The sequence below is a fragment of the Perna viridis genome, chromosome 2 (genome assembly GCF_037379345.1).
Source record: "Perna viridis isolate PV_CMFRI_1.1 ecotype Kerala chromosome 2, ASM3737934v1, whole genome shotgun sequence".
Taxonomy (NCBI): domain Eukaryota; kingdom Metazoa; phylum Mollusca; class Bivalvia; order Mytilida; family Mytilidae; genus Perna; species Perna viridis.
Window position 1 is genome coordinate 55113594 of NC_142446.1, and position 24109 is coordinate 55137702.

Here is a 24109-nt window from a genome sequence, read left to right on the forward strand (position 1 = left end):
ATAAGAAAAGTTTTGTTAATCTGGGGTTTAATCGGTATTAAAATGTGTATTGGGTTATTCTAATTGATCAGATTGGAAATCAATACCAGGGCTTGTAATCCTATAGACAAATGAACAAATCATATTGTGAGATTTAAATCGCAACAATAGAAAGTTTTTTGTGGGTCACAAAACATTTAATATTTCTATAAGGGAATCCTGTTAATTTCATGAGTTTCACATTTCATGAAAAAAAAAATGACACTTTCTTGAGGACTTATTCGTGCTTTAGAAGATATTCCTCGATACTATATCTGAATATGGATTGTACAATAATCTAACAAAGGTAAGCCTTTCAAATAGAGGGGTAATTCTGATATTACTAGCAATATATGATTATTTGAATGGAACCAGGATCCAGGGTTCAATTTATTTTCTTGGTTTGATTTTGACGTAGTGGCGGACCCAGGAGGTTCTGAGGTGAAAATCCCCCCTTTTTAACGAGTTTGGGCAAAATTGATCAAATAGAAGCTTGGAACCCTCTTTTTTTACGGAACACACCTGGAACCTAAACGTCTTGGCAAAATTTATGGATCCGCCAGTAATAATTTCTAAATTGATTAAGAGAGCACTGGATTTAAGGCCCATCAATATGTGTACTTGATCTGTAAGAAAATACTTACCTTTCATCCCGAATATTGTGTAATATTTTATTCAACTACTCCCACTTTTAATGAGCTAAAGTTCCTGGAATAACTTGTAAAAAAAAGAGAACTTAAGGAGGCAGGCCTAGGGTAAGGGCCAGAACTCTTGAAATCAGTGATATATTTGTATCCTATTCAATTTCACCAAAGCTTATCAAGCTTCCATTTGAAACAGAATAAAATCAGTCCAAGTTACTTTGGTGCTTACATGAGATTGATATAAAATGCTGAACACAAACGTGCCAATGATTTGTAAAAGTTGTGTCCCTTATCCTAAGTCTACCTTCTTAAGCAAAATCGAGATAAAAAGTAAGAATGAGCTTGCACTGTAATTTGCCACAAAAATGTTTATGATGAAAGATAAGGACACGACAGAAACTGAATGCCAGTCCAACATCTCAGGAGAGACAAATCTACTCATCAAAAACAAAATAAATTTACTAAATGAACATATCTTTGACTTACAATCCGGTTTGGTCCCATGTTTCACGTATTGCACTGGTGGATACATTTAGGAAATCTGTTCGCCGTGGATAAAGATGACTTTGCACAATATATAGGTATTGGGGAAACAGGATAGATTAGTCGTACGGTTTATGTAGGGTCATCGGTAGCTCTTTATATATAGGTTATTTGGTGGTTTTTCAAAACTTGCGCATTGCTGCGATGCTTCAACTACGGAGATACACATATTCAAAATGTCAGTCTGGTATAAATATAAATGTGCAGGGTATTCATTTGAAGAAAAAATAAAGCTTTACCACGCTATTATATCAGTTTTCCACAATGTACCTAATGCATCTGAAATAAGAAAAATATATCCGAAATCAAAACTACTTGGTCTATTTAAATGTAACCTAAGGGATACAGAAAAAAAAACAAACATGCGGAAATCATTTAAAAATACACACACGTGAAACCAAGACCCAACTAAAGTAAAAGAGCAAACAAATTACATCAAAGCCCAGAAGCACGTGTAGGTGCGTCCCTTGTTTAGCGGAAGCACGGGTAGGTGCGTCCCTTGTTTAGCGGAAGCACGGGTGGGTGCGTCCCTTGTTTAGCAGAAGCACACGCCGTGTTGCCTATTATCGTATCTGGTAAATATGACAGAAGAAAACTAACTAAAGAAAATCCAGAGCTTTTGAAAAAAGGAGTACAGAGAAAAAAGAGGTTCCGGGCTGCTGTTTGCTCATTTTGCCAAAATTTTGAACATAATTTTTCAACGCCAGGATGGGTAGGGTTTCCAACCTCTGTATCCCATTTTAGCTGCGATACTGCTAAGTTGAATTGTTTCATTCAGTCCACGTGGTGGAGATAGACACACACTCTCTCTCTACATATTTGTCGATAATTTGATCATGACATAACATAACTCTGTTCGTAAGTACAAGAATTAATATTATCTCAGACTCGGTAACTCTAGAATAATTAATGATTTGAAATATAATAACCTCACACAAAAGAGTGGTTGGAACACCAAAACAAATGATTGACTCAAGTTGTTTTTTTATATTCCCTACTTGCGGAGCTCGGGATACAGCCATATTTTATCCTGTTTTTTGCACATTTACCTCCCGTAAGAGCAGGTATAATTTCGAAGTCTCTCTAATCGATGTTCGGATTCGGGTGCAGAAAAAAGAGGTAACTGGAATGAAAATGGAATCCCCAGCAGACAAACACAACGGTGTATCTAAAATTTACAGGGTGTTTCATTTTGTTGGTAGGTTACATAAGGATGATTTTCGTTTGTATTCAGGGTAAAGAAAATTTATGGTAGGGTCAGTAGAACGAGAAATTCCCTTTTGACTTTCATGATTTTCTAAAGTATCGTCGATATCGGATGGAAAACCTTACGTGTTCCGAATAGATACCTGCTCCAAAGGGAGATATATGTTGACAAAATGTTGGTCCACAAGTCGGGAATTTGAGAAAATCGCCGAATCGAAGATTGTTCAATTATAAAATGAACACTACATGTATCTATAATAGCGAAAAGAGACTTTAAAAAAAGGGGAGCAAAAAGTTGCTCTTTCTTCTGCACAAGTTTACCGTAAGAATCCGGTAATGTCACTAGCATGAATAATTCAAATAAACCATTTTATCTCTTTCGCCTAATGAGCCATTTAGAAATTGTATTACTGTACTTTAAATTTTCATTTGTTTGTTTTTTGTTTTGTTTTGTTTTTTGTTTTATTTCTTTTTTTTCTTTGTTTCTTTTGCGTTGTTTGTTTGCTCATGAAAATAAAAAAGGAGATGTGTGTGGTATCATTGCAAATAAGAGAGTCACCCAGCAAATGCCAAGCAGCAAACAATTATACATGTCAACTCACGGTCTTCAATGATTGGCAAAACTAGCTATAAAAGGCCTCAAAACAAATAATGTGAAACTATTCATACAGACGAAAACTGACCTTATCTGAAGGAAGAGTAATCAAGGGAACCAAGGTTATAGCGGTAATCAAAAGAATGTAATCCCGGGACAAAGACCAGACATGGAAAACAGACATACACAACAAAGAATATAAAGTAACTAAAATCATACATACAAAGTAACAAAGGGAAATGAGCAACTCAAAAAACCTAAAAGGATATGAACATAAAAACCAACGACAACATGAAGCCAACATCTTTCTTCAAGAATCCCCCTTTTTTAAATGCTTGCATGTAACAATTTTGTGTAGATCTTTAAGTAGCTGTATATATAAAAATCAGACAGGAGGTGATTCGAATACATGCTAAAAATCAATCAAATTCACGTTAAGATTAAAAAGAGTTATATACTAGTAAATGGTACGATGAACATATAGTTGGTATTTTGCAAGAGTTATCGTTCTTGATTTGGTTGATTTAAGTGGGAGATTAATGTATAAAAGTTTTGTCCAAATTACATATTTATCTGTATGCAGAAAGGACTTTGATTGGTAAATAACTGCATGTATAGATCGATAAGGCATCGTTTGTTTGATGTTTTTTTCCGCAAAGTGAATCACCTCTACCATGGGCAGTGTCTGAATTTTATATGACTGGTACATAATTTGATCTCTTGTCCTAATAACACCAAGAACCAGTACATAATACGCAGATCTTGTAATCCCATGTTATGCGATTATAGATATTTACAAGACTGGACGTACGTCACCATTCCTATATTTCATAGTATCTCGTTTTGATTTCTTTCTTTTTGTTTTCTTTTTTTTTTGGTTTGTGTGTGTGTGTGTGTGTGTGTGTGTGTGTGTGTGGTGTTTTCTTTTTATTCATCGGTCAGTACTTAAAGGAATAAGCTTCTAATCAAAGCACAAAATATTTACTGATCTCCCATACATACATACAATCAAATAAAAAGTTAATCTGCTTTCATAAAATAAAAATTCACATAAAATTAGCATTGTTGAACCCGCCCCGTGCAGGTCCGGGTGTTAAAAGAATAGACCTGCAGCAGTGCTAAGCTTGTCGTATAAGGCGACTAAATAGTCCTCAGAAACCTAGCCGGGGGCTAAGCGCTCTGCCCACAGAGCAACTGGGATGTGTGCCGCAGGTGGTGGAATGGGGTACCCCTGGCGTGTTACATGCTGGGGTTGTCAGGCTATAATACGGAAAACCTGACCGCAAACCATAGTGGTGCACCGTGTTGGGAAAGATGCCACGTTCCTCGCACGTTAAAGAACCCTACTGTGGTATTCGATAGGAGTAGGAACCTTTGCGCTCCGCCACAGGAGGCTAAATTGCCCGACCTTACCCATCCCCCTTTTTCCAGTGGCAATCAAAATTTGTCGACCCTATTATCCTTGTGTCCCATCCCCTTTTCATTTCATCATCATTTCATGTTCATTTTATCATCCATTTCATGCTCATTGTCTGAATATAGCTGAAATATTGCTGCTCGGACGTTAAACCCCAACAAACAAACAAACATTGTTGAACCCAGTAAAACATTTCTGAAGTCACTTTCTTATATTATGATAGTTATTAAGCGTTCGCTGTGTAGTTAATGATTTAAAATGGAATCCATAGCGTTTGTCAGAATAATTTCATTAAAGTCATCCGGATGTCCTATACAAAAATGACAAATATTGAGGAACTTTGATAAATGGTATGAAATACGAAAACACATCAACTCAGTTAATCGATTTACAAAATGCCATTACTCAGAAAGCAGTGGCTAATGAAATAGAAAATGACATACTAAATAGTGTTTTTGGCATTTAATACATGCAGAATTAAGATCAATATCTATTTCAGAGTTTTAAGAACTTCCTAAAGTATGGTATAGTGCTCCGTGACAGCAACAAGGTAAGGAAAGCACTAAGTGTCATAAATCTTAATTTTTTACTTACTTAACGTTACTTACTAAAATAAACATTATGACATCTTAGATCTTGCAATGATTATGTTGATATTAATTTTCGGGGCATAATTATTATGATGTTATTCGCAATTAAATCCCTTTAAAATGCTCAAAGGTTAAAAAACAGTGAGTTTTTTTTTTTGTTTTGTTTTTTGTTGTTTTTTTAATTAAATGACATTCCGTCAATTTACCATAAAAGAATTAAGAAACGGAATCTTAATAATATCATTTTTTTTAATGATTATTGCAAATTCTGATTTTTTTTCTCCTAGATGACTGAATTATCAGAGAAAAACATTATTAATCACTTGGCTAATCAACAAAGCCATCTTGAAAAACGCCCTTCTAGCTATAAAAGTGACACAGACTCTCATGAAAGAAAGACTCCTACCCAAAGAGGAAGCGCTAAATTGCAGCGAATATCGTCAGCAGCAAAAAGTGTCAATTCTCTTTCATCAGTAGAAGACAAATTCTCAGCACTGTCTAGTCTTCTCCAAGACAGACTCCTTATAACAGAGTTTCCCGGTAGACACTCCGCGACAGGAAGACTTGACGAAGATGAGGAGTTTGAAAAGGAGTTCCCCGAAGATATACCACCCTCTGGTCGTATTACAAAAGAGGGAGACTATGATACTGATCTCGAAATGGATTACGATGGTCAGTGCAATTTGATTCGGAACTACTCCGCTATTTCCGATACACTATAAAAATAAACCTCGGCAGCTGAAAGCAGAATTTCTTCTTGAAAAATTTGCCAGTATTGTAGTCATACGCGAATTAAAGTAGTTCTATCCACCAGATGGCGCTAAAATATTAGTGAGATATCACTAGAAATATAGAAAAATTACAAGGAAAAAAATTATAAGAATTTTGGCGCGAAGCAAGGAGCTAGAAAAAAAAAAGCAATGGTAAAAAATCAACCAGTTAAACGAAAATTTTAGAATCGGAACGGTCAAATTTCGGAAAGATTCTTCCGCCTTGCACCTCCGAGGTTTTTATTTTGTGTAACGAGAAAAGGCTTATGAGTTCCGATTGTTGTTGAATAGTTCTTAGATTGTTCAGAACAGGGACTTATATACTATACATACACTGTAGATATAGGGACACGTGTGAATTCATGCAAAACATTTTGTGAAGTTTTGTTTAATTTTGTTCGATATTCATGTATTTCACGTGTATCTATGTGCACCATGAAAAATGATTTATTCAACGGTTCATAGTTTTCGTTTCCTCGTTTGTCTATCCCGGACTTGACTTTTTATGAACAACTCGGCGGGTGTTTCTAGAAAAGCAGATGATGCTTACCCTACCGGCGCACCTGGTCCATGCTCCTAGTTTTTAGTGGAGTCCGAGTTGCTCATTTGCTTTTGTTACTTTGTATGTATGCTTTTAGTTACTCTATCTTCTTTGTTGTGTATGTCTGTTTGCTATGTCTGGTCTTTGTCCCTGGATTGCATTCTTTTAATTACCGCTATTATCTTGGTTCCCTTGATTACTCTTTCATTAACTAAAACAACGTCAACACACATGTGTAAGAATAAGCCACAAAATAAATATAATATATACTTAAAGAATCGGGAATGTTTTGCAAGAACTCAATTATATCTTTTTTTCACACCTGTATTACGTTGTTTTTAAGAGATGATATTGTTTCTAATTAGTATGAATAAATATTATATTTAATACCTTATTACAGACTGGTTAAACACAGAAAAGATTCTTATTGAAGAAGACAAAACCGGTGAAAGAAAATACATTGATATCTGCAATAAGACTGGTGTTATTCCAGTGTCTTACTTTGTCAAACATATCCAAGATAAAAAGTTTGAGATGAAATACCATGGTCTGGGACCACTTGGTGCAAAAGCAATAGCTTTACCCCTCAGGGTTTGTACTGATTTTTCTTACCTCTCTGTCCTTGGTATAGAAAAGCCGAACAAACGACGATTTATCGATCTAAAAGTTTTTTTTTGACGAATTTCAGTTCTTTCGGCATACAAATGTGTATTTTGGAAAAAAAAATACATTCATCTTACAAGTGCCAATTTCTGGCACACTCAAAAGTGCAATAACCGTTATGTGGTCTGTAACTGTTGAAGACAAAATAAAAGTGAATTTGGCCGGTTTTTGACATATAAAAATCACCTCCTGTCATATGTTTATAAATATTGTTACACAAGGTATTCATTCAAGGCAAAACTCTAAACTATAGAGACAGTGTACATGTATGTTAGCTACAAAAAGTGCTTAAGTTGATTTCAGAGACAGCTGCTTACAATATTTATGGAAGCAGCCAAAAACAAAAGTACCTTTGATTCTCGTTTAAAAAGCAATCAACGTTTGCTGGTACGCAACCATTTACCAAAATTCATAATGTGACGCAACTAAAATTTGTTTGCTTACCTTATTCTCAGATTTCTTACCTTATTCATGGAATAATACATAACTATAACCATTTCAGTCGAACAAAAAGATAGAGAAGGTGAATTTGGAGGGTAACTGGATAGAAGGACAGGGCGCCATCTACCTATCCAATATGTTGGCTTATAACCTGTATGTCACGCAATTGGTAAGCCTGGGAGACATTCAAAATAAACACCAACAAACAGATCTATTTGGTTCTGCACGCAAATGAGTATAAAATGTATACCTAGAACTTGACCTATTTGATTCAGTTCACACATGAGTACATCTAAGAAACAAATCTATTTGATTCAGTTCACAAATGAATGCATCCCAGAAACAGCATGTTTGATTCAGTGCACAAACGAGTACATCCTAGATGCAGACCTGTTTGATTTAACTCACAAATATGTATACCCAAGAAATCAGCTCGCAAATTAGTATATTCTAGAAAAAACACTTACTTGAATCAGCTCATGATCACAAATGAGAATATATTTGTTATGTCACATATTGTACAAATTTCTTGGTCAAGTAAATGTTACAGTTGTTAAAGAAACAAGTCCGATGATGATCTTTATTCTTTGGCCTATAAGAGCTTCCTCCTGACCTGCATTTTCGGTTTTTTTCTCCAGTGTATAGCAGAAAACAACATTAAAAACGAGGGTGCTAAGGCGGTGAGCGACATGTTACTGAAAAATGATATGATCCATACTGTTGATATGTCGGGCAACTTTATTGATGATAATGGAGCGGAGGATATATGTAGAATGCTTCTGGTAGGTTTAAAAAACATAGGTGAGTTTTAAATGATTATCGATATATTCCTACAACACCCAGCCTACCCTTGACCAAACCAACTTTAAAAAGAGCAAGGGTCTATTTTTCAATACTTAAGTCACACTAAATAAAGAAGTCACCAATCTTCTGTTCTATATACCTCCATGTAATACCAAGATTTTGACAGATTTTTTATGAATTAATTTTTTGCCTTATTTTGTCACTTTGCCTACTTTTTGTATGCTAACCAAGAATCGAGAATTAATTATTATAACTTAAAAGGTTGATTTATTAAATTAATTCAAAGTGTTTTCGATGCTATCTAATGGTTATCTAGCAGGGACTTTTATATACCTTAACTTAACTTGATGGTTCAATGAATAAAATTATTGCCGTTTTTTTCGTTTTCGATTTTAGAAAAATACATCCATAAAGCATATTTATTTGAGTAACAACAAATTCGAAGAACGGGCTGCACAAAACTTTAAAATGGTTTTGCTGCACAATGAATCCCTAGATACTATCGACCTCAGTTGGAATCATATAAGAACCAAAGGAGCAATAGCTGTCGCTGAGGGACTTCAGGTAAGCTGACGTAGTAATCGAGAGGAAATCCGAAGCTCCGTATAGCGGCAAGCGTTCGTTTCCTTTCTTACAAATGAGCTCCGAACGTCGACACTGATTCAGTTTCGGGAAAATCCATAGTCAAAACAAAGCAGGGAACACCAAAAAAAAAAAGAAAATTCCTTATCATTATTGCTGTTGTTTCTGCTTTCTTACCAGAATTGACTACGGTTTCGGGCCTAGAGTAGATGGTTACCACCGAGATCACAAAGCCCCGATCGCAAAATAAAACTATTTATTACATTATAGAAACTTAAAATTTCGAAAAAACTTCCAAACCATTTTTTTTTTCAGAACACCCTGTAAATTATGACAAACACGGCAGATACAGTAGTTATTCTCAATAGCATAGTTATAGTCAAATTCATTATGAATTGAATTAAAAGAATATACTTAACAATTTGTAATTCACGAGCTCAACGAGGAATTGCTTTTGAATGTTTTGTAAATCCATGGACATTTGTTTGATTTTCAAATAGCACAAATATGCAATTCACAACAGATTTCTATCACAAATATAATGGTAATTCATTATTTACTTACGCACAAGTGAAATTCTAATGACATGAAATTTTTACGTTTACGTTAATATAAACATTTGTAGTTTACAATGTAACATTTTGAAGCATTTTAATCAATACCTCAAAACATACATGGATAGACACATGTATAAAAGAAAAAAATGTCTACTTCAGGAAAATTTCGGTTTGAAAACCCTGAACCTTGCGATGAATGGGTTTAGTATCATGGGTGCAGATGCAATAGGGAAAGCCATAAAACATAACAGGACATTACGATCTCTGGACATTAGTCACAACAGAATTCCCAGTGAAGGTGCAAAGCATATAGCTAAAGGGCTACTAGAAAACGATGGACTCCAGGAACTTAAGGTAAAAGTTAAAATGAAGCGAAATTAAAAAAATCAGAACGAATCACGCACGTTTATGTGTCTTCTTAAAGGTAATAAGCGAGAATATGAAAAATTATCTTTACTGGATGAGAATTTGAGAATATGAAAGCATTTGTTTTTACTGGGGTGAGAATATGAAAAATTCGTCTTTACTAGAGGGGGGGAGAATATAAAAAATTCGTCTTTACTAGGTGAGAATATGAAAACATTCGTCTTTACTAGGTGAGAATATGAAAACATTCGTCTTTACTCAGGCTAGGCTATGAAACATTCGTCTTTACTCAGGCTAGATTATGAAACATTCGTCTTTATCCGACTAATTTTTTTATGGTTCATGCTCCTACCACACACTGACATATACTATCACTCATATAGTGTGAAGGTATGAAACGCAAAAATACCAATCATACATATTGCAAATTTCCATAAACTGTTTTAATCACGTGTCAGGAAAACCAGTTTCATTTTCTGTTTTCACTTTTAATACAGATGGGCTGTAACCCACTAGCAGATGGACCACTGGAAATTTTAAGAGCTATGGAGAAGAATGACATTTGTACAGTAAAGGAATTAGATCTTAGTGTAGGTATAAAACCATGCAATCACCATCTCTACCTTAGCTACGCATTACTAGTAAGGCAAAAGCGGATGTTTATGAAGGCTTTATCTTTACTGAAGGAATGTCTTTGTCAAATTTACCTAATGACGAAATCTTTGTCAACAACAAAACAAAAAACAAACAAACAAACAAACAAATCAAATACTGTTTTCAGAATCTGAAATATTTCTGTTGAGATCTTTATGGCATCGATTTCTTAAATGCAGATTTGAACTTCTTTTTTCAATAGAATGTTTTAGTAACACAAGAATTCGCAGAACTACAAGACACGTTAGAGAAAGACAGAATTTTAAAGATAATTCATGGTGGAATTGCAGACAAAGTTTACAATTTACAGACAATAACATATGATCCACTTGAAGACTTCAGAAAAAATCCGATTGGAATGATTCGGGACATAGCAAAAGAAGCTGGCTATAGAATGATTGATTTGTTTAAAGATTTTGATAAAGATGGGAATTCTTATATTGAAAAGGACGAGTTTGTCATGGGCATTAAGGTAATTTTTACGAGAACTGCTTGGAAAGTTACAGTGAAACCCGTCAATACCGAATCCCTTTTTGTCCGGTTTAGATAGGTGTTTGTCTTACCTAGCAATAGGTTAAAGGACATTTAAATTGATATGAAAGGATTTCAAGAAGTGTTTGGTTTGGACAGGTTTTCGATTTGTTTAGTGTTCGTTTACGACAGGATTCACTGTATTTAATTTGAGTTTGAAGAATGTCGCCGAGGTATGCAGAGAATATATGAGTTGGTTATATTCAATACGGCTTTGTATTCTTATTAGGTTTCTGAAGAAAAGTATTATAAATTGTAAATTGCCGACATATACATACATATGAATCGATTTACTGTAATTTCTGTTTGTATTAATCATTGCAATATATATTGTCATTTTAAGCCAAAAATACGATTTTAATGATTTTGAGAAATATCCCACATTAGGTATGTTAAAAATTTCCTTTATTTTAATTTTAATTTTTTGATTTTTTTGCAAGTCGCATTTTCCGCAATAATTTACAATAATGTACAATATACTCATATGATACCTGTTTCATATGAAAATAGTTGCTTTTGCTCCAGACAGTTAATACTTAGGAAATTGAGGAGTAAGCGAAATGGATTGAACTCTATGATGAGTTTATGGTTACTACCGTTGCACCTGGTCCATAGATTTTAGTGCAGTCTTAGTTGCCCATTTACTTTTTTTTACTTTGTATGTATTATTTTAGTTACTTTATGTTCTTTGTTGTGTTTGTCAGTTTTCCATGTCTGGTCTTTGTCCCTGGATTATATAGATTCTTTTGATTCCCGCTGGAATCTTGGTTCCCCTGATTACTCTTAAACATATTTCTTGTTAAGATAATATTTTAATATTCATTTTATGCCAATTCATATGGATAAAAGATATCAATGGCATAAATAAACACATGGTGTTCACAATCAATAACATAATCTACCCTTTACATGTACATTTTTGTTAAATTCATGTTCACCTTAATACCAAACGAGAAAGGAATATTCCTTAAGAACTGTCAATAACTGTTTTATACCATATTCATTCCTCAAATAATTTCCCCGGTGGTATCGTATTTATATTCCGCGTTAGCCTGACTGATCATACTTCAGTGTTAGTCTCTGTAAAATCAGGCAGTGGGAGCAAATGGTATGAAAAACCCACCATTTTGAAAATTTTATTTGACTATTTGCACCATGCGAATCATGGGAAAAAGACGAAATTTCCATATCCCTTTGGTAAATTTAGTTATGATTTCATTGAAATGAACTGTAAATTTCAAGGACAGACAACTCTGTCAAAACCATAATTCTTCCATATTCTACTGAAAAATTTCTTAGAAAATTCAGTGGTGCAGTGATAAAATAATGGTCTTTCAAATAGAGAAAGCATCCTTGAGTGAAACAATGTTGTCAGATCGGTGGGTTTTTCCAATTTGCCTGATTCTTACAAAAACTTATTCTTAATATGATGATATAAACTGATTTCAGCGAGCAGGAATGCAGATAAGTGTTCGTCAAATAGAGGTCATCATGGATACGCTAGATATCAATAAGGATGGCAAAATTGATTTTGGGTAGGTATGGTTACAAATAGTTTTATTGAATAAGGAAATGTTTCCGTGCTATATTTTTTAGCATGCTCAGCCGGTACTTCCGTGAGGTACATGCTACATGTAAAAGTGGTCAACCAGTTTTCACGAGAAAGTGTTGCATTTACCTCGCGGAAGAAATAATTGAGCATGATCAGAAAAATGTGACGAAGGGGTCTATTGAAATTAAAATAAAAATAATACACGTGAAGTGGCTTAGATTAGCCGTAAATAAAAATAACGAATAAGTGAACAATAATCATGTTTAAAAGGTTAAAAGGAACTACAGACAAAAACGTAAAAAACATAAAGAATATGGGCCCAAATGAAAACTACTAATATGGTATACTGTTGATAATCATTATGTAAATGAGAAAAAACATACTAAATGTCTTCAATTTACAATACAACAAAACTAGAAAGTTTTGTCTTTCTTTAACATGTGCGTGTCACAAATTTATCATATTCTTCTAATACTGGTTTTCAGGGATTTCATACACAAAGATTAATGGCCGGTATGATAGAAACTAAAGACTGTATCGGTTGTTGCCATATAAATATTGTCATTGCGATCTTTTTACATCGCTTATAGCATGGCTTACCACATTGATTTGGAAGCAGTTAAAGTTGATCATCGATGATACTAATAGCTCGCTTACTAATTCATTACAGTGCTATAAACAATGTGACTTGTGTTTCACGCCCATGTTTAAGATTGCACAAATGATGATCGCACTTTGACACTGCAAAGTGCTTCAAAGTTTTTTTTTAGCATGGAAATGGTATATACTTGTATACTGTGGAATTGTTCTTCTAAGCCAAGAGAACACGCGTTCAGAAACAAAATTTTAAGGGAGTTTTGGTAGATTGAAGCACTTTGGCTTATTCATACACCATTGAAATAAATTGGAGTAGGGCATTTAAAATGATGGTAATGATTTGATAGTACGCTGGTAAAATGGCAAAGAGGTCAATTATTGAACAAATGAAATGTGGAAAATGAAAAATTGGGTTTTAAGAGGGTGTCCATGTAAAGATCTGGCAGATCCTATGATATGGATAGACATGGTAAATTTTATCCCACTGAATGTTTTGCTCCAACGTAATGTATACATCAAAGCGCCGATGGCGTTGAACCTCGGAAGTCATGGGATATTTATAGGGATTTAAAAAAAAAAACTTAATAATCAGTTGATATTAATTAGTACTTTCTGTATAATTATCCAAAAAGATTAATTATTTACAACGGGATCAGCGCTTTCACCACTACTAGAACTACACACCCACACAATACTGATGATTCAACATTTCAATTTAAATTTCGTTTTTTTTTCGGCAAACGGCAATGTATTTATACGAAATAATCAATTTGATACATTTTAATATTCATCCACCAGATCTCTTTCGCGGTGGTATTACTTTTAATTAAGGCGGTTATCAACCGGAAGTCCTTTTGATTGACATCAGATAGTTTTAAGACTCACAAGTCACATGACTTCCGAGTAACAATATGTATGTCAATATGTATAAATTTTATTTTTAATCGATAATGATTGGCTCAGAAAATGATTTTAAAATTCACCAAGAAAGCAACCAAATTTTGCTCAAATTAAAGAGTTATCTCCCCTTTTCCAATATTTCCTATGTAATTTCCTTCTCTTTTATCGTTGCAGTTAATCAAAAACCAATATTTAACTTTGAGAAAGGCTGCATTTGTGATATGAAATGGGTGAAAATATTTTGAAAAAAATGTGGCATGTGCAAGCCACTGCCTGGGTTTTGCATGGTCATCCTCTTAATATCTAAAAAGGACAATCTAGCTGTATATAATTAAAATAATGAGTCTGGTATAGTATTATAAATTGCTTTATATTCTAATTAATTCTTGTCTGTGTAAATACTTTGAAGAGAGCTTAAACGAGTAAGTATATAAAATTTCCAATTTGTAGAAACTCTTACAATACCCTTTATCTAAGAATCTCCCTAAGTAATTTTATTTCTGGTTGCGAAAAAAAAATACTTTCAACTTCAAATGTGTTTGTGTTGTTTCTTCAAACAATCACAACTTTCTCTTTTTTCTTGTTAGCACATTTACTTCCATAAATTTATTCTTTTGCTTTTTTTCTATCCATTGATGTTGTTATACATGTTAAAATAGTTTGGTTTTTTAGGTTTTATTTCTCCCTCCATTATTTTTTACGAGCAGATATAATAATTGTTCAGTTGTTTGGTATTTATAAATGAGACACTCTTCCGAAAATTTATCGGTCTGTTTAGTCGCACAGAAAATCCAATTTTTAATCATTTAACCGTTCAGCATAAAACAGTTTACCATAGATTTGCCTTAACGCTAGTATATTTGAAGATTGGCATGCAAAATATATTAAAAAAATTGTAGTTGAAAAACTTACCAAGAACCAATTTTTTTGTTATTTATTATGTAAAGCGTAAAGTCGAGTGAGAATTTAAGGTATAGACTTAAACATTTCTGTACAGTACTTGTATTGGGAAAACTTCCCATTCTATGGTATATAGGGGATTGGAATTGTGTATGAGGGATGGGATGGATGAAAGGGGGGGTGGAGAAATTATTTTTTTTATGTAATTATTGATTTGAAAAATGGGATGGATGAATGGGAAGAATATGGGGAGATTATTTTTTAAAGTAACTATTGATTTGAAAAATGTATTAAATTTAATTAGAAATAAATATTAAAGAATTTAAAAATATAAAATTCAATTTAATAATACACATATTTGATTCGGAACATGCAATAGGGATTCTATAACGGGGTGGGAATTTTTCTTTGAGGAATGAGAATTATGAATGGGGAATGAGGGATGGTATATAGTGTAAGTGGAGAGTTTATACCACTCAAAAGCTGAAACTGAAGATAGGGTTGGCCAACTGAAACTTAGAATCATAAAAACACGTTGAAAAGATGTTCGTAAAGTACATGTTTGCAATCTTGCGAAATGAAAAAAAATTATCCACATTATTCAGTAAAAGGAACTTGAAAGCTGTTTTTCACTTTTTGTACAATAAAAAAAAACGTAGATTATGCATTTTTTGTTTTGTTTTTGTAAATAAATATCTTGAAATAATAAAAATTGATATACAATAAAATCCTGGAACACTGGCAGTACGGTGTAGAAAGAACTAATAGCACAATACAAAATACTGAAAACGCCATAGAAATAAGAAAAGCATGAGCACCAGTAAAGCAGGGTGCTCCGGAAGCATTTCCTGCTTCTTTTAAGCAAAACAAAATCCCAGATTTAAAACTTGTTTTCCTTTAATAGTTCGTTCTTTACCGCATGTGTGGTAAAATTTGGTTGATATTAATTATTTTCATTTTCCGAAAGCTTAAATTGAAAGGTAAGGAAATTCTAACAGTGGTTGTGTATCACAAGGAACATCATATTTGCTCATTCAAGTAATTTGAATACAGTGAATTAACGAAAGTGCCAAACAAATAGATAACGGACAAAGAAAAAAAAACAGATAGTTAAAATTTATCTTTTCTTTGTCTTGTTTTTAGGGAATTGATGATCTCCGAGCGGGAGCACAGAAGTAAAAAGATCGGTCAGCCAAGTGAACTTGAAAGACGCCAATCGCAAATGTCAAAAGGTGTTCAAGCTTAAAAAATTAACGGCCTTTTAATTTTTTTAAAATTTTACGTTTCAGAATCATTCAACGTCTTCAAAATATATCTTGTATCAAGAATCTCTCCAGTGAACTGCACATCATAAAAATTGGTATTTCTAAGTGTTCATTGTCGTCGTTGTTGTTGTTGTTACTGTTTTTTTTTCGTTAGGGAAATTCAGAGAAAAAGGTCGACAACTCCTAAAAATTTATTTGATTCAACAAATCCAGGTGATATTCACGACATGCGGACCAACATTTTGTCAACATTTATCTCCCTTTGGAGCAGGTGTCTATTCTGAACACGTAAGGTTTTCCATGCGGTATGGACGATACTTTAGAAAGTCTCGAAAGTCAGAAGGGAATTTCTCGTTCTACTGACCCTGCCATAATTTTTTTACCCGGGATACAAATGAAAATCATCCTTATATAGCCTACCAACAAAATGAAACACCCTCTAAATTTTAGAAACACCGTTGTGTTTGTCTACTGGGGATTCCATTTTCGTTCGAGTTACCTCTTTTTTTCTGCACCCGAATCCGAACATCGATTAGAGAGACTTCGAAATTACACCTGCTCTTACGGGAGGTAACTCTGCAAAAACAGGATAAAATATGGCTGCATCCCGAGCTCCGCAAATAACATTTACAATGATGATACATCACTGCCATAAACAAACAAACATGACTTGTCTTTTTTTCTCTACTATAAGCATTTTTGTAATGTTTTATTTTCAAACATAAATGTATAAATAAATGAGACAAGTGCATGTACATAGCTAACCAGAAATGGAAAAAAATATTGTCTGTAGTTTGTCTTATAAATATGGAATCAGTATTAGAGAAACAAAACAAAACAAAACAAAACAAACAAAAATTTAAATACAAAATTGGCCGATTATTTTTTTTTTCTCGTTTTATACAATGTTTCTATAAATGGTATTCACGTACTCTCAAATCAGATATGCATGTACATGCAATCGCCTGTAAACACGGAAAATACTTTGCTAAAATGCATATTATACTGTTCTGATCAAAAGAATGCAGAATTCGAACAGTATCGGTTGTATGATTTTTGAGTTGCTACAGATTTCACAAATTTTAACAGGATGACGAAATATGGCTAGGTTCAACATGCTATAAGGAAAAAAATATTAATCAACTTTATTATCTATCATATGTATAAAACATTGCATGCAGTGGCCAAAGTTTGAGTTAAAAATCAACATGTTAAAAATGCAGGAAAATATTTGTCGAATGTATGTATAGTAGGATATGTATTTCTTCGTTTTTTGAGTTCCATATTACACTAAGTAGGTAAACCAAAACATATGCTCAACACAATAAAAGTTACTCAAATTTCACCATAATAGAAGCGCGATTCAAACAAACTTCCTCTAATTGTGACGGACAGATAGATGGAAGGAAGGACAGGGTCTTTTGACTACTAGGTCTAGGTAAGTTGCTCCATAAATGTGTTTGAATACACAACGGCTTGTTCAAAGTAGGTAACTTGAAAAACAATACCCATTACATGTGAGATGGAAGAACATATGAAATTCCGAAAATTCCCCATTTTATGAAAAACTCATTATTGTCAGCTTCAAACTGAAATATACTCGCCTGAAATGAGAACATATGTTTAATACATCGATATATATAACACAAGTACCCATGTCATTTTTGCATCGATTACATACTTAAAATTAACATTTCGGTCCAAGTTGAGGTATTCTTCTCAAGGGTAGGGGTGGCAATTTTCACCTAATTGGTCTTGTAAAAGTTCAAATATTTATTACTAGGGCTCATTAGAAAGCTAAGACCATATATAATTGTGTTTGAATATACAAAAGCTTGTTTGAAGTACAGTATTTGAAAAAAATTAAAGTCATATGTTAAATTGAAGAAAATATTAAATTCCGAAAATTCCCCTTTTTATGAAAAACTCATTATTGTCATATTGAAACTGAAAAAATGGCACCTGAAATGAGAAGATATGTTAGATACATCGCTAATTAAAACAAAAGATCCCAGCATGTCTGTTGTACACCCTTCGTTTGCCAAAAATTAATATTTAAATTCATGTTGAGGCATTTTTTTTCATGGATTTGGGGTGGCATTTTCCCACCTAACATGACATGAAAAAGTTCAAATATTTATTGCTTAGGCTAATGTGGAAGCTTAGATATAATATGAATGTATTATATCACATAAAAGCTTGTTTAAAATACGGAATTCTGACAATATCGGGTGATATAGAAGAAAACTGAAATTCTGAAATTTCCCATTTTTCCGATTTTATAGTAATTGTCACCCTAAATGAAAAACTATGCACCTGAATTGTTCAGATATGTTTTATACATCTTTATCTTAATGATGAATTCTTAAAATATGAGTTCTACACTCTTGGTATGATGTGAATGAGAATTCTGTTTGATACTGTGACCAGTTTTCTAGGGGTAGGGGTAATATTTTACCATTTTTTGAAAAATCTTCCTTGAAAATTACTTTTTTGTGGTTTATTTATGTAGAAAATAAAATTACCTATGGAATGATATCATATTTGAGACATTTTAGTTGAGCAATAACTTGTAGAGTAGAATTTATCTGACTTTTACGGAAAATTCGAAAATTCCATTTTTTGCGTTTTTGGATAAAATCTGACTACGAAAATCAGCAAAATTAATCAAAAGGACCCCAGAAGTATGAATTGTGATAATGCTAAACAGAAAATACCAAATAAACCGTTTTTTACTAACGTATAAATACTCTAGGAGTTTTGACATTGAAAAGCAATTTTTCGGCGGGGTAGGGGTACATTTTATTCATTTTACGCCAAAACCCTAAGTGTTACTGCAACGGTATTGGTACCATTGTAAAGCTGAGATTGATTGATTGATTGTTGGGGTTTAACGCCCGAGCAGCAAAATTTAGATTGCCACTAGAAAATGGGGGATGGGTAGGGTCGGGCAATTTTGCCTCCTGTGGCGGAGCGCAAAGATTCCTACTCTTATCGAATACCACATCAGGGTTCTTTAACGTGCGAGGAACGTGGCATCTTTCCCAACACGGTGCACCAATATGGTTTGCGGTCAGGTTTTCCGTATTATAGCCTGACAACCCCAGCATGTAACACGCAAGGGGTACCCCATTCCACCACCTGGGGCACATAACCCAATTGCTCTGTGGGTAGAGCGCCCTAGCCCCCGGCTAGGTTTCTGAGCACTATTTAGTCGCCTTTTACGACAAATTTAGGGCGGCTGCAGGCCTATTCGTTTGACATCCGAACCTGCACGGGGCGTATAGCTGAGACATTGGGCCACACGATGATACATACATATGTACGTTTACTTCGTTTTGAAGAAAGAAGAAGTTCGTAGAATCAAAATACTACAAAAATTGATTTTGACTCAACGAGGTATAAAAAGTAGCAGAAAAATCCAAAAATGCTTCAGTGACTTTTTTGGCGACAAAAATATTCTGAAATGGGAGGTATAAGGGTACCTGAAAATCATATTTTGGTTGGTAAGTGGGGAGGGGGTACACCGGGGGTTATCTCAGCCCATGTACTAGTATATATATATATATATACAACGTCTCAGAATGTGACGACTCTATTTGCTACACTGCTCCATCGGATCAAATTGATACGGGGAAGATATATAAACGTACAGAAAGGTCTGAAAAATTCCCAACAATGTTAGAACTGTCAAATTTGCGATGCAAATTTTTGGTCGTTCCCTCCGCGGGACTCGAACTCGTACTGCTGTGACATCTATGGCAACACCGCCTGCACAAAGTCCAGCGCCCTAGACCACTCGGCCAGCTAGGCTACATAAAAATATAGCTTTCGCTGGCCGGGTCATTCCTTCTCGTAGGATTAATCTAGGGCTGTAACTTAGTACACGATGTAAGGTGGTACGGGACAGTTCATTTAGATGTTAATATGTAGGATAGAGGATCAAATTAATGATGCATGTCACAACAAATCAATATTATACGTCTCAGAATGTGACGACTCTGCTCCATCGGATCAAATTGATACAGGGAAGATATATAAACGTATAGAAAGGTCTGAAAAATTCCCAACGATGTTAGAACTGTCAAATTTGCGATGCAAATTTTTGGTCGTTCCCTCCGCGGGACTCGAACTCGTACTGCTGTGACATCTATTCCCTGTATCAATTTGATCCGAAGGAGCAGTGTAGCAAATAGAGTCGTCACATTCTGAGACGTTGTATAATATTGATTTGCTGTGACATGCATCATTAATTTGATCCTCTATCTTACATATTAACATCTAAATGAACTGTCCCGTGCCACCTTACATCGTGTACTAAGTTATAGCCCTAGATTAATCCTACGAGGAGGAATGACCCGGCCAGCGAAAGCTATATTTTTATATAGCCTACCTGGCCGAGTGGTCTAGGGCGCTGGACTTTATGCAGGCGGTGTTGCCATAGATGTCGAAGCAGTACGAGTTCGAGTCCCGCGGAGGGAACGACCAAAAATTTGCATCGCACATTTGACAGTTCTAACATCGTTGGGAATTTTTCCGACCTTTCTATATATATATATATATATATATCAGAACTGGACAATAATGATTGTTTCTTATGGATAGGCTGAAAACGTTTAAGAGAAAGAATATACTTCACAGTTAATAGAATAAATAACTAGCCCATCGCTTAAAATTATCGGTTTACAAAAATTGTTTTAGTAGAAGCTGTAACTAAAATATAACAATAATAAGACGGTTGTAGAAATCATCACTTTTCGTTTGTGAACACAGTTTTATTTCGTTAGTTAGTATTCACACATTCTAAGTAGATTATATTATATTGATTTAAACGCAAAACGTATGAGGCCTCGACCCAAGAGATTTTTTTCTGCGTAGTTTCGCTGAACACGATTGTCATCATGTTCCCTAGAGTTATCTTTCTTTGTCTTCTCAAGATACAAAAAAAAACAAGAATAATAAATTGCATTGTTGTAAGTGGAATTCATTATAAATCAGTCAAAAATCGACAATAAAAAAACTTTTTGCCTAATTAATGATTTATATTACTAATTTCTCACATGTGTATGTGAGAACGGTGATAATTTTCTATTTGTTACATGTAAGGGTGACCACATCAGAGTTACTATTGTTACACAAGGCTTGAGGGATACATTGGAAATTCTTAAAATATAGATCTGTCGGAAAAATAGCCTTTTATTATCTTCCATTGAAAGTATGTCGCTTAGACATTTAAAATTAATATATACATTTTTCTCTTTCACAAGTAAGACATCAAAATGTCGTAAGAAAGAATTTCTACATCCAGGAAAAGGCCGAAATCAAAGTCAAGTAATAAATACTTTAAAATTGTTTTCATCGACGTATATCATATGACAAAAAATCATTCATTTTAATGTTTTTGTATGAAGTGGATTAGCTTAAACAAACTAATGAGCTGTTAGAAAGAATGGTAATTTTTTATGTCCTATACATTTAATTCCAATAAAATGAGTTTTGCAACGATTTATTTTCGTCATTTTATATTTCTGAGGTATTTTCAATGCACGCATTCATGTATGTAGCATTAAAATTCAATAGCTTAAAATAAATGTCTAACATAGCTGATAAATGCGGTAAATGTTGGGTTATGCGTTCGATATTTTACACAAAAGTTCAAAAGTTCTTCTTATGCCACTTTATTAACACTTTGAGTGTATTTACATCTTCCTTCTTTTGGTTAGAAAAACCGTTATATATATGATATTCATTTGCTGCATGTTTCTCATTTTTGTCGTTTTATTTGTCTTTACTATCTCTTCCGAAAAGTTCATTTGTTATTTTTAAGTAGCACCCCAGCTAAGATTCATGCAAAACGTGATTTATTACTGGAAAGCCCATATTTTGTTTAAAATGTTATAGTGAACAGAAATTAACGTGTGTCTTTTCATATAACCCCTGCTCTTAGGAGAATTCAAAAATTAAAGGAGATAACTCTGTAAATGACACTAAAATACAATAGAAACTGTTTGATTTTCAATGCGGATTATCTCCAAAGAGCAGTCAGGTTGAAATGAATAATTATGCATTTTATAATATAGACTTATAAAGCAACATATTTACAAAGATAAAAAAAAATTGTAGCCTTTTTGGAGTGTATCACATATTACAGAATTTGTAGGATTCTTACAAAGACTGATACTTAATTCTTTACCTGGTTCGCTAATTTTAGTGCTCGTGGTTCACAATGAGTCTATTCGGTGATGAAATGGACTAGCTTTACAGCTTATAACCAACTAGTACCATTTCATCACCGAATAGACTCATGGTGAACCACGTGCACTAAAATAAGCGAACCAGGTAAAGAATTAAGTATCAGTCTTTGTAAGAATCCTACAAATTCTGTCATATGTGATACACCCCAAAAAGGCTACAATGTTTTTTTTTTTTTATTTTTGTAAATATGTTATTTACTAGTCCAGAAACAAATAGAGGTTTAATTGCTTCCTATCCTTCGGACAAGATATTGTTTCGTACTATTGGTACTGTCTAACGTCAAGGAAACACATCTATTGTACGGAATCTAAGTTGTGTGTTACGTGAATCATATATTTCAATCAACTACATTCTTTTGAGATAGAAAAAAAATAACAGTTCTCAGGTTTTTTTTCGTTAAGTTTACTCCTCACATTAGATTCATGCTGTGAAAACATTTTTATTTTTTTTTTCACTCTAATGTAATTTAACTGTTAACTACGATTGACAAATAAACCTCATCATACATTCAATGAACATAATGAAAAGTGACATTAATATTTACCACAATTACATGAAATTAAGAAATAGATATGTCTTTGATAAAAAAATTCAGATTTGCTTCCAGTTGTTCGACAGTACCATACATTAGCTATCATGGTAGTGTAACAAACATTACCGGTCTAAATTTTCATTCTATGAGGTATTGGGCAATTTGGGATTGGGTATGAGACAATAGGTTAATTATTAAAGGGATATTGTGCATTGGGGAATAGTTCATATGGGATGGAGCATTGAGATCAAGAATCTGAATTAATTGTTATACATTCTTTAAAAACAAATAAGTGTCGGCAATACCGAGATATCTTACGATTGGATTTAGTCTGAAAAATGATTAATTCGTAATTTAGGCATAAGAGCGATTGTGTTGGTGATTGGGAAATTTGTCTCAATGTTAAAACCGTATAATGCCAAGAACACAAACTTTCATGAAAATCATTGCATCCCAAGTGTTCATGATTGAAAACTTTGCAATTTCATTCTAAACATTTCTACTTGTAATCATGTGTTTGAGCAGATTGCATGATACAGATGTGTTCTGGTTTTTGTCAGAATTCACTCACAAAGTATTACCGATGCCCGAAACATTTATGGAAGCAAGTACAACGTATTTAATCAGTTTTGCGTATCCAAGGTACCTCTCTGTTCAGTGTGTTCTATATCAAATATTCAATGATTATACCACAAATTATTTACTAATACTCTATAAGCAGTATCATCGTCATTTCCTAACGTTAGTTTTTAAGTATTTCGTTAGTTTTGACGTATTATCGTTTAACAATTCTAGTTTCGGGGATCTGATACATTGCATCTACACTAAAGAACGTGAGATAAAAGATACTACAGACACTGTGAAGTCAACATACACTTAGAGATCGATGCATGGTAAACGAAAACTATTGACCAAACTTTACGACAAACGTGATGACTTTTCATTCGAAATTGTCTACTTTTCTTTTACCTGCGTATGGAGTTCTCATATCCCAACTCATACGTTATGCCAAAGCTTGCCGTAACTACGTAGACTATTTTTTTTTGTATCGCGCTAGACTTCTTACAGTTGGGCCTCTGGAACAAAGTTATGTTTCGAAGTCACCACTATAGAAGTTTTATGGTTTTATGGTCACCATCATGAACTCGTGGATCGTTACTGTGTATCCATCTGCACTTTGAAAACT

The 24109-nt window shown here is 33.8% G+C and overlaps 1 protein-coding gene across 3 annotated transcripts; it reads left to right on the top strand.

Moving 5' to 3' along the window:
• Window positions 1-238: 238 nt before the first annotated feature.
• Window positions 239-16745, top strand: LOC148626105 (uncharacterized). 3 transcript variants are annotated; one of them, XM_088569764.1, is made up of 13 exons: window positions 239-325; window positions 4923-4973; window positions 5301-5685; window positions 6725-6915; window positions 7490-7597; window positions 8067-8210; window positions 8629-8796; window positions 9531-9725; window positions 10235-10327; window positions 10594-10863; window positions 12372-12457; window positions 12960-12987; window positions 16015-16745. In XM_088569764.1, the coding sequence occupies exons 3-12, from the start codon at window positions 5301-5303 to the stop codon at window positions 12979-12981; spliced, it is 1662 nt and encodes a 553-aa protein (XP_088425890.1). In that variant the 5' UTR covers window positions 239-325; window positions 4923-4973; the 3' UTR covers window positions 12982-12987; window positions 16015-16745. The 3 variants fall into 3 exon arrangements, with proteins under 3 accessions (XP_088425890.1, XP_088425889.1, XP_088425888.1); XM_088569763.1 differs by lacking the exon at window positions 12960-12987 and adding an exon at window positions 14381-14393; XM_088569762.1 differs by lacking the exon at window positions 12960-12987.
• The last annotated feature ends 7364 nt before the right edge of the window (window positions 16746-24109 follow it).

What these genes read in the sequence shown, in the direction of transcription:
- LOC148626105 (XM_088569762.1), top strand. Translation starts at nt 5,301, where the DNA reads ATGACTGAATTATCAGAGAAAAACATTATTAATCACTTGGCTAATCAA. An exon ending in TCTCGAAATGGATTACGATG is followed by an intron (nt 5,686 to 6,724) that starts GTCAGTGCAATT and finishes ACCTTATTACAG; the next exon opens with ACTGGTTAAACACAGAAAAG. An exon ending in ATGGACTCCAGGAACTTAAG is followed by an intron (nt 9,726 to 10,234) that starts GTAAAAGTTAAA and finishes CTTTTAATACAG; the next exon opens with ATGGGCTGTAACCCACTAGC.